The sequence below is a fragment of the Acanthisitta chloris genome, unplaced genomic scaffold (assembly GCF_000695815.1).
Source record: "Acanthisitta chloris isolate BGI_N310 unplaced genomic scaffold, ASM69581v1 scaffold4743, whole genome shotgun sequence".
NCBI lineage: Eukaryota > Metazoa > Chordata > Aves > Passeriformes > Acanthisittidae > Acanthisitta > Acanthisitta chloris.
In genome coordinates, this window is record NW_008664160.1 from 82,345 (window position 1) to 93,641 (window position 11,297).

At 40.3% G+C, this 11,297-nt stretch overlaps 1 protein-coding gene across 1 annotated transcript in view; it reads right to left on the reverse strand.

Moving 5' to 3' along the window:
• LOC103798924 (chromosome unknown open reading frame, human C14orf80) overlaps positions 1–11,297 on the reverse strand; it is a gene marked incomplete at its 5' end in the record, with an annotated part of 69,670 nt that overhangs the window by 21,407 nt on the left and 36,966 nt on the right. Inside the window, one exon of the mRNA XM_009071211.1 lies at positions 2,574–2,660. Coding sequence (XP_009069459.1) covers positions 2,574–2,660 — 87 coding nt within the window. The remainder of the gene's footprint in view (positions 1–2,573; positions 2,661–11,297) is intronic.

Genomic DNA, 11,297 nt, shown 5'->3' on the forward strand with positions numbered 1-11,297 from the left:
TGGTAATTCGTAACTAGGAATTCACACCGCTGCCATCTCAATATACAGTTGTTCCACCATTTTAGAGTTATTTTAAGAGAGAACCCCTTCAGTTCACTTTTACATATTTCCAAGTTAACAGAAAACTTATGTTGCTAACCTAGCTTATTTTAGAAAGCACTGCACAGTCAGCTACTCTCCACTACACTAAAGCATAAAGTAACACTCAAGAGACAGAGGTGATCAGCACTGCAGCAGCTCCAGTTATGCTCCATCCTCTCATACTCTAAGGCTGGATGCACTTCCATGGCCTTTGGCAACAAAGTGATGACCAGGAAGGAGGTACACTCAGGACAGCCCCACCTGCTATGTAGCACAGTAAGCTGAAACACCCATGGGATCACTTGTGCCCATTGAAAGCTCCATGAGGAATCCCAAGAGATCTGTGCTCCAGGCTGGTCAGGAGCTGTCAGCTCTGTTTGACCATGGCTGCCTAGCTGGCTCAGTAATTAATTCTGCAACTGCCTTCTCATACAGCAAGTGTTATTTCAAATACTCAAAAATACCCCCCAAGTAACTGCAGAGTCCTTGAAACGCACATCCCTATACACTCTGGTGCACAGAATATGTAGAAACACACAGTTTTCAAGCCAGAGTAGCACAGCATAATTAAAGGACCCAGGCTCATTCACAGAGTATTAAATATTTATTTCCATACTGTTATCAAGAAGACATTAAATAGGAGAGGTCATAATCTCTTCTAAGGACATAACTTGAATTCAAAATTATCTCTAGTAATTGAAGAAGTAATTTAAAAACACTGAGAGGAAATTCAGCAGTTGAGCAGCATGGTCTACATGCAGGCAAGGAAAAACCAAGTGCATAATTACTGGCTCAGCAGCAACACTGCTGGATGAGATGACAGAAAGCCAGAAGTCACCAGTGTCACACTGTTAAAGTCAAGTACCATGTTAGCAAGTATAAACACAAGTCTCCATGATAGAAGAGCACTGACTGCAATACTGACATACAGGTGAGGCACCTGAAGTTAAACAGGGACAAATGAGAGGGAAAGTCCCACATGAGAGAAGCAACAACCATCACAAGTTTGGATGGCCTGCAAGGAGACAATGACATCAAAACTTTTGCTTAGCCTAGAAACAGAGACTGGGAAGCCAGTGACATGCTAACAGCCTTCACTTATATAAAAGATTGCTATAAAGAGAATGGGAATTTATTTTATTTTTTCCCCTCTTTCTCTCTTTGCCCTGAAGGTAGGTTAAAAAGTCTGGCTTAATTCACAGCAAGAGATTTTTAGGCCCATACAAGAAAAAACTTCATAAGACAGCTAAGAACAGCAAAAAAACCCCTCCTTTCTCAGCCAGCATCAGCACTGCAAATTGGCACCAAGCAGCACTGGGAGCAGCAGCTCATGCTGACCCAAGGCCCAGCTCATGAGAACACAGACATGGTGGGGACATTGACAGGATAACAAATGGGTTTGTTGAGGGTTTGGTGGCTTTTTTGTTTCTATTTTGATTTGAAATTCATTAAATGACAGAATTTTAAAGTAGTAGTTTGGGCAATGGTCTCAGGCATACAGTGTGATTCTTGGGGTTGTCCTAACCAAGGCCAGGAGCTGGACTTAACACCAGGAAGGACCTTAACACTCCCCACATTGTTAAACATGTCAAAGGCAAATGTTTTAGTGGATACACAGAAATGCCACAGCACTTGCAGTTATATTTTGCCTATGGGGAGCCAGGCCTATGCTAGTGCTGATGCTTTCCAAAAAGCCATAAAAGGATAGACATGTAAAGAAAAAACCATTAGAGAATTAATGGCAATTGGAAGTACCCTTCGAGACAAGTGGGGTAATTTTACATTGCCCTTCGCCTTGCTTTTAGTGTAGAAGAAGGCATTTGGGCAATTAGCAGTCAGTTCACTGATTCTCCAAATTTTGTAAACTCGTACAGCTAATGTGGTACTCTAAAGAATTATTTTCAGCAACAGTGAATGGGCAAAAGTTGTAGAGAGAAGTGAGATGGATGGCATCGTTTGCACTCACTTGAGAAATCATAAGATGCACCGAGAAAGGCTTATTGATTTTCTTATGATCATTCAACACAGTTCAAGGGGAAATCAGCAATGTCAACACACTATTTGGCTGGGAAAAATGAAGTTGTTTTCAATATCAGCTGCTTGCAAATTTAGTTGTTCTCAAGACTGCAATAAAGCTTAGAGGCTCTCTTCTGAAAAGCCATTTAATTTTAAAAAAAATGTGCAATTGCTATGTTTAAAAACCATTAAAAAGATGAAGATCAGACCTTTTCATTTGTGTTAACTATATGAAATTCTGCCATTCTGCCCTGCAATTCCTCAGCTTAGCTGGTGAGTCTTACTGAAGAAAACAGGGATGAAGGAGAACTAAGAAAACATTCCTTACTTTACCAAAAGCTTTTTTCTCAGTGCTGTTGGACAGTTGGTTTGCAACATTTATGTGGAAAAGGTCCTTTTGTGGGAAGGGACCTACTTCAGTCAGCTATGTTAGAGTTAAGAAAGCTGCACCCTTCAAAATCAGGTTGATTCATTACCATCCACTGCCAGTAAACTGGTTCCAGTTGCTTCCACTCCAGAAAGGCTTCTAGTTGCATCGTTTCAGACTCCAGAAGCTGCAACAGCTAGAAGAAAGGAAAAGAAAGGAAAGAAAATCAGGTAACATTGGTCAATTGAGAACTAAATGAAATGTGTCTGGTCTGAAGGACAAAAAGAGTGAGTTGTACACGGGACAATACTGAGTTGCTTTACAAGGCCATTGTAAAGCCAGCTACAGAAATGTGATGTGGAACACTTTTCCCAGCATCACTGGATTTATTCATCACCTCAACTGTAAAATCAGCAGCAGCTTTTCTCTAAATAAATGTGAGTTTTCACATTGTTTTGAGGGATCAAAGACCCACAGTTCTCATATATTAAGGCCTAGGTGCAGGACCATCTTCAAATCTTCTGTGCTTCCTGACTACCAAAATAAACTGTGTTTCCCCAAAAGCATTTTTTCCCATCTATCCATTCACTCCAAAATTGCATGCAAGTTGCTCTGAAAATGTTATGTGTTTTATAAATTTTCTGCTCTGCTGCATGAGGAATCCCTCCCTTTACCCTTTCACCCAAAGGAGAGAGCTTACATTCCAGCCACACAAATGATAATGTTTTCACTAATATATAGGTAACACACATGTACACACATGTATATGGAGAAGGAGATATTCCAAGACTAAATATCTATCATTAAAACAAAAGTTCTTGGAAAGAATGATAAGATGAACAAATTAGGCACAAATCAGAGCTTAGCAGTTTAAACAGTTTTGGTCCTGTACATATATTTGAAATAAACGTTAACACCAACCTGACACACCAAAGGCAACTTTTTAAGAAGCCCACAAAAAGTATACAGCATAAAGAAAAATGATAAGAATCAGATCAGTACCAGTTAAACTCACCTTATCCAGACAACTATCTTCTGCTAGCTTTGGTTAGCTTAGTTACTTACTACACCAGTAATTTAAGTAGCTGCAAAGCATGAGTTGACTTTGCAATTTTATTCTGCAGCTATAACTTTAAGACAAAGGAACTAAAGACAGGAAAACACTTTGCAAGAGTAACTGCTGGAATTTTAAGCAGTTTGCTCTAAAACACTGCTGGATCCAAAATGTAATCATTACACATTTGTTCACACATCTGACACTTGGCACTAGGCTTAATGACTCTGCTAGTTTCAAACTCAGCTGGGATATGAAAGGTGGAAGAATGGGTTTCTGTCTCCTTTTCTCCTTTTTTTTATAGGTATATCTACAGTACAAATACATCACATTATGGAATCTGATACTGGCAATAAAAGCCAGCCAAGAAGTTGATTAAATATTCAGGCAACAGCTAAGTTACTTGATTTTAAAGTAGCTTTGTAATGTGGTCACGAGCTGCGTGTGATTGCAGCATGAACATGTCTTGTTACAGCTAAAGAGGGCTGAAGGTTGGAATGAAGAGCTTTTCATTCGAGCCTTCAAAAAAAAACATCTTAGGAGAAACGCAGTCATCATCTTTAGTCTCACTAGAGAAGATGCTGAATGTTGGAAGCACCATATGCCACTTGGTTTCAGAACACAACTGAAAGGATGTGGTTCTGAAACTTCATCAAACCTGTAAATGATCTCTTGGAGTTAACTGACCTTAACAACAATCAAAGCTTTCTGAGCAGTCTCCCAATCTCAAGCCTTTCAGGATCATTTGCATTTTGTGTTTTTTGCTGCCTTTTTTTTTTTTTTAACTGCTTTATTAGTTATACAAAACATGAAGAGCTCATTTGAAAGCATTCATCTGACTCACCTACTTATGGTATACTCACCTTTCAGTAGGGTATTACAACCCTTGGAAATACCAGGCCAGCAACTGTGTGCTAGTTCAGCCTTAAATCAGTGATGGGATGACTAAACCACTCACCCCAGGAGGACAGTTTCCAGCCTAGCTGAAACACACTGTGGCAGTATTAGGCAAGCCTGCAATAGCCAACATTTGAGTTTCCACCCTGAGGGACTTTAGGCACTGTTCCTAAATGCCAATATCCTCTGCCAACCTTTATATGGGCCTTGCAAGACTTTGATGTTATTGCAGCACAAAGAATAAAGCAGAACACAATAAAACCTAATGTACTACGAATATCCTTGAGATACCTCAGCAAAAATCATAAAAACAAATAAACATTCAAAGTTGGGGAGGGACAATGGATTGTATGCCTTGAATTTGGTCACAAGGACAGGCTCCACTTGCCCCAGAGGTGACAGGCTTTCACTCAGACACACCTGGATTTAGGAATTAACGTCTCTATCAGGCAGCTTCTTTCCCCCAGCCTCATCCTGTAACTCAAGCTTCTCACCAGCATTTCTTGTTCTTTAACTAAGCTATGCTTTTTGTGACTTGGAGGTCAATGATACACATTTTCTTGGTCACTCACTGCAGTCAGCCCAGAGCTGGGATTTCAGCTGTCTTTGCAACAGTGGAAACCAAAGCCCAAATTGTACCTCTGCATTTTCCCCAAATACAGAACCTTTTGTTGTTCGTTTAGTACCAACCACAGTCCACATGTATGTGATGAGTAGTTCCACTTCTGCTGCTACATAAACCTCACAAAATGTAAAACAAATTTTCAAGCTGTAACTAAAGCTGTCTGCTCATTTCCAATGACCTAAGGCCCCAGATGTTGTCATGCCTCCTAATGAAATTTAAAGACTAATGTCTGTAGAAGAGCATAAATTTTGTCTCATGAACAAAGTGAAGCAGCAAGTTAAAAATGTGCCTCACGTGGATATCTAAGTGATGCTTAAGAACAACGCGTGAAAATTGTATTTCCCTCTACATAAAATTAAGACAACAAAATCCATTTCCTTCATTCTTCTGGAGGAAGTTACTGCTCTAAAATATTTACACTGAGAGAAAAAGCAATGACAAATTCAAATTGCTAATCTCTGTGAAGTAATTCCATAATGAATGCTGAGAGCAAACACTTTGCAGTAACAACTTCTTCAAACCATTGTAAAGAAACCATCCCTGGTGCAAGCAACAGCTTCACTATAGAGGGTAAACTGTGCTTAACTGAGCTGCCTCAGAGCCTGCTGCCAGGAAACCTCAGAGTGATGCAGAAGAATGCCAGCTCTGTAAAGAACATGCCTCACTTCCTCTGGCAGGTGGCTGTGATCTCCAAAGCCAAACATCCAGCATCCATTGTGGATCACAGACCTCAGGAAGCTTTGGGAACTTTGGCTGCAAAAGTCCTAGATGATAAGATCTCCTAGGTGGTTTTGGATACTTCCTTGGAGACATTCAAAAGCCATCTAGACACAATCCTGAGTAACTGTGCCCTAGGGGACTGTCCTTGAGTAGGGAGGTTGGACTAAATGGCCGCCAGTGGTCACTTCCCACCTTACCCATTCTGTGATACTCAAGAGGCCAAAGTTGAATCTCCTTTGGTATCCACAAACCTACCTTGTATGTTATTCAAACACATTTGTAATTACTTTTTCTGTTGAGATGTTAATCTCATATTATTTAGTAGCATATTACAAGATTCATTGATGCCTGTAGACTGTTAGAGAAATCAATATTTAATAATTTGCAGCATAATGCACCCTTTTCACAGGCTCAGTTCCAGAGAGCTCCCCACAACATGTATTTAATCTCCGATGCCCACAGATCATAATTCAAGTACCATATCACTGGCAAAAGTATTTTTAATCAAAAATTGCTCTGCCTAAATGTTCAGAAAATCATTTTATTGTCAGACAGACAAAAAATGGTCTTTCAGCAATAAATTATGTTCCTTGGCTCAGAGACAAAATACTGCTGATTCATCACCTAGTCATGTATGTCTGTAGATAGAAAACGTGCATTGGACTCCTGAACACTGCAAACCTCACTCCACTGCCAACATCTCTGGAGTATTACTCAAGGCTTGAGACAGGGCTGGCTTAGTATGAAACCTTACATGGGAAAACTATCAAGACTATTTCATAATTTTGTTTATTAGGAAATGGCTTTATTCAATGTGAATTTTGGGAATCTGAATATGTAACAACTACAGGAGAGAAATGGAGAAGTTCACTCCAAAAAAATGCAAAGGGGTAAACATTCATGGAAGTTACACAGTTTACATTACCAAAAGTAAACCATAACTGGGATTAAGGCTTTAGAGACCTAACCAAGCATGAGATGAAACAAACAAGCTCAACACAATTTCACGTCTACCAACAACAAAACTCCCTTACTAAAAAACAAGCAAACCTTGAAAAATGAGAGCCTCCCAGCAGACAGGTTGTGAGGTGGATGACATTTGGTTTTAAACAGCACACACTGCCCAAACTGCACTTTAGCAGGGCAACATTTTGAGACTCCTTCACCAAAAACCAGAGAAAATCTTCATGTCACAACATCTCAGGCTGGGATGAAAAAACAACACTGTAGGTGGACACAGTCGGTGCTCCAAGATTCAGTTCCACATTGTGATTTTTCCAGAAGCAAAGCTGGTTTAAGACATTGCCATTGCTTTAGCCTTGAAGGCTAAAGCAAAAATAAATAGGCCTGAAAACTAGAAAGTCACACTGGAGTAGTGTGAAATACAAGCAGCTGAAGAGCAAAACCCAACAGAACAATAAGCAGCCTCTAGCCACAAGGCAAATAAAGATCTACTCAAGTCATTTCTTGGTCTGTGAAATATCACTGAGGGCTGAGATAGAACAGAAGAAACACTACAGTCCAACCATCATGAGGCAGCTGATCTGAAAGGCTCCTGGATGACAGAAGTGGGTAAGAACTTCTCCTGCCACCAGCTCTGGAGTCCAGAGAGACCTTGACTGAAACCAGGGATGAGGAAAGGCCCTCCGTGGCTCCAGATGCAGGTGTTTCTGTGCTGCTGAGCACCATCTCTTCTGGAATTGTAATGTTGGGGTTTTGTGGTGTAGGCTGCAAGGGAAAGCAGGACTTGGATCTTTTGCAGAAGACCAAACACATAAAACACAGCAGCTTTGGGTGGAGGAGTCTAATTCCAGATGCTTGGATATGTGCAAAATCTCCAACACCTAAACCAAAATATGTGACTTTTCCACTCACCAACACCAGTTTTATACCACCACAGCTCGAACCTCAATTGAGCCATCTCAGTTTACATTGCTGAGATCAGGAAATCAAACCACTAGTTAAAAACTTAAGTGACAAAGATCATCATTATAAAACATAATTGCTACTTGTGAAGGGATTCAGAAAACAGCTGTTCAAAATGCAACTGAAAGAAAATGGAATTTAAAACAAACAAAAATGAGGCATTTGGCAGATAATAATTGTACTGCTGCTTTCACATTGATAGGCAATGAACTGGAATGTACTAATGCCATTCATTTGCAGAAGACCAGGTCAATGAATGGACTGCTTGGAATTTTCCCTTTGGAAATGGGACATATTAAAACAGCAAGAAAATAAAAAATAAATTAAAATTAAATAAAAAATTATATAAAAAAAGAGAGACTGAAGTGAAAGTTTTATACTTCAACAGCCAAGATCAAGACATATGAGAATGGAAAAGGTACACATTTTCTTCCCCTAAGGTACCACTGATTTTGGGGGCCTAACCTGGCATCCCTGAAGAGCCAAATTTTCAGGCAGCATGAAGTACCTTTAGCTCAGTTAAAGCACATCCAATAGATACCAAAAATCACAATTTACTTTAGGGAAATCTCAACCATAGAATTTCAAATAAAAGCATCAAATTGTATCACAGTGCTGCCTGACAGCTGTTGTTATCATACTGCCAACCAGAAGCCCCATGTAGCTGATGTCAAAAAACCACCATTATTCTTCTCCTTTTATTCAGACTGTTTCTGTACACAGAACAAAGCATTATCCATACTAATTTTTCCCTTTATCCCCCCCTAGACTTGCCCGTTTTCCTATATTTTTAACAGACCAAGAAACACAGAGAAATCAACAAGAACAAGCAATTTCTAATTTACTTCTTAAACTGTTCTGAATTCAGAGTCAATGCTACAGTTCTGAACAGTTCCAACATCCTGGATTCTGTGTATCCACATGGGGTGTTACTACACCAAGAAGAAGTGCTAATTACAGGAGGAGCATTTCCATGTGTGCATGTGCCATGTGTTTTTTGTGCTTGTGCTCCATGTGTGTCCTGACACAGACCTTCCCACAAGTACCTGCCACCTCCATCGCTTATAGGCCTGTCAGGACCATGTGGTCCTTAACCTAGGACTGGAGGAGCAGCAACATTCAGACTTCCCCAGTTCTGCTTCAAGGGACAGATAACCAAGGACAGAGCTGCACAGCTTCACCTGCACTCCCAGGACACCATCAGATGTATCTCATCATGGCTGGCTTGTACAGCATCCACAGCAACAGCAACCTAACCTCTAAGCACCAACAAATAAAAATGTTAAAAATAAAATTGAGCTTTCACCCAAAGACAGAAAAAGAAAAAGAATGGCTTCCACCATCAGAGCCCCAACAGCACACAGAATTATCACAGATGTTCATGTTAGATAAACAATTCATTAAAAAATTTATTAGATATGTGGATTAGTCTAAGTTTGCCAAGTTGATATGAATACAGCTTCTCCCAGCCTAGCACTCCTTTGACAAGACACTGCAGACTATCCTGCATGCAGGTATCTTCACACACTTTAAAAATACATGTTATTGACTAGAGAAACTACTGTTTTAAAGTCTGCTACAGTCTTTCATGTCAATTCATTTCTCTTGCTAGTCTCTTTCACAGTCCTTTAAATTAAGCAACTAACATTTAAAAACCACAAATCCAAAACCTCTTGCAAAGCATGAGTAACAGCTGATTTTATAACTCTATTTCCTTGGCTATTTAAAAAAAAACAAAAATACCTGCCAGTAAAGCCGAGTTAACATTATGGGCCAATTGCACACCAAGTTTAATTTTACAAGGCTATAAAAAAAGTCCCCTCCTGATCTGAGCTGCATTCTTGCCTCCAGAGAAAGAGTTCAGTTCAGTTTAGCTTTCCAGCAACAGCTGTGATCAAAGCCATTGCAATATATGAATTTAACTGTACTTTGCTTCTGTAACAAGCATGAGGCTGGAGAATGCAGTGCTCTTGTCTTGCTTGGCTTTCTGCATGGGTTAAGTATCTTTTTAATGCAGAGGTGGATGCAGAACAACAGAGGTCCCAGAGAGGGATCACGAGATCATCACAGCTCTGGGGCACTTCAGGATCAGCCTACATCAATAGCTGTATTTTGGCACACGAGAAGAGTGACAAGCCTGAGGACCCTTTTCTGTTAGAAGCTGATAACTGATTTCTCTTCTGGATGAAAACAACAGTAAAGACTCCACAAGCTAAGATGCTCTGCACTCTCCAGTGGCTACTGTTAGCTTCGAGGCACAGTTCAAGAGATGAGTTACGAGTTTTAAAGCTCCTCACCTGAACCTTTTTTCCTGATATTTAGTTTGTTCCTTCAGGGCGCAATACCCCAGCTAAGATCTACTAGGCTGGACCAATGAGACCCTTTCAGACTCCATCACCAGAGACTGTCAGGAAGTAAGCCACTCTCACCAGGAAGTCTCCTACCATGGGAAGTTAAGAGGCAGTATGACTAAGGTATTTTGATATGAATGTGGATACAAGACACACCTCTCACATCACACCAGCCTCTGCTGATAAGTGGGAATTTCATCATTCAGCTTACAGACACCTGATATTATGCTGGAACAACCATTTTCTGTAGCACTATATGGGACCACAGAGCCTGCCTGTCCCCCCTGTGCTGGCTCAAAGCATCACCTGAGCAGGGGCAGCTTGCTCTCACCACCAGGTTTGCTAGTATTTCCACCAAAAAAAGAATCAAATACCAACTGATGACAAAGCACCTCAGCCGTGTCTCTCCAGCTTATTAATTCCAGCTGCATTGTCTCAGGTGGAATTATATTATAGTATATCACTGTCATTGCCACTGTCACAGCATTCAAATTATGTTAAGTACAGCATAAAACAAGCTAAGGCACAAAAGCAGCAGAGAAGCTCAGTATCATTCTATCAGTTCTGCCACTGGCAATCACAACCAAGTGTTTGTATCAGTGCAGTATGTATCTACTGCATTTCAGAGATACCTTCCTTTGTTGTGGTGTAGGAGACTAAGATATTGCTGCTACATGGGCCAACAATTTATAGAGTCCGTGATAAACCACTGCATCATTTTTCAAGGTCCAAGAACTCTATAAGCTTGGTCAGTAAAATGTACTAAGTAATAACTCATCCCCCAAAAAATGGTGATGGCAACTACAGAACTGCAGCTCTATTAACTCCTTTTTTTTTTTTTTTTGTATGGATAAGTTTAGCTGGAAGCAATATTAGTGACAAATTGCAGCTCGGGGAAATTTTCAGATCAAGGTAATAATGTCATGTGGTAGAATGATTTGCTTTAGCGTGACTATATAATACTGCCAGTTCCTCCAACTGGACACTAATTGCAGCCAGAGGCCACCTTGCTTAAAAAATATCTAAAGAAATATCTTAGCACTAAACCTGTCTAAAGTAATACAAAAAATAGAGCATCCTTCCCAAGAAGGGGCACCGGGAAAGTGAAATTGGGTAGAAAGTTCAACAACTAAATGATTCATGGCTGGTGACAGGCTAGTGGCTGTCAGCTGAAGAAGCTCCTCACATGCTAACACCACCAGCTTCCAAGCAGAACCACATGAGTGGGAAGGGACCTCTGGATGTCTCTAATTTAATCTC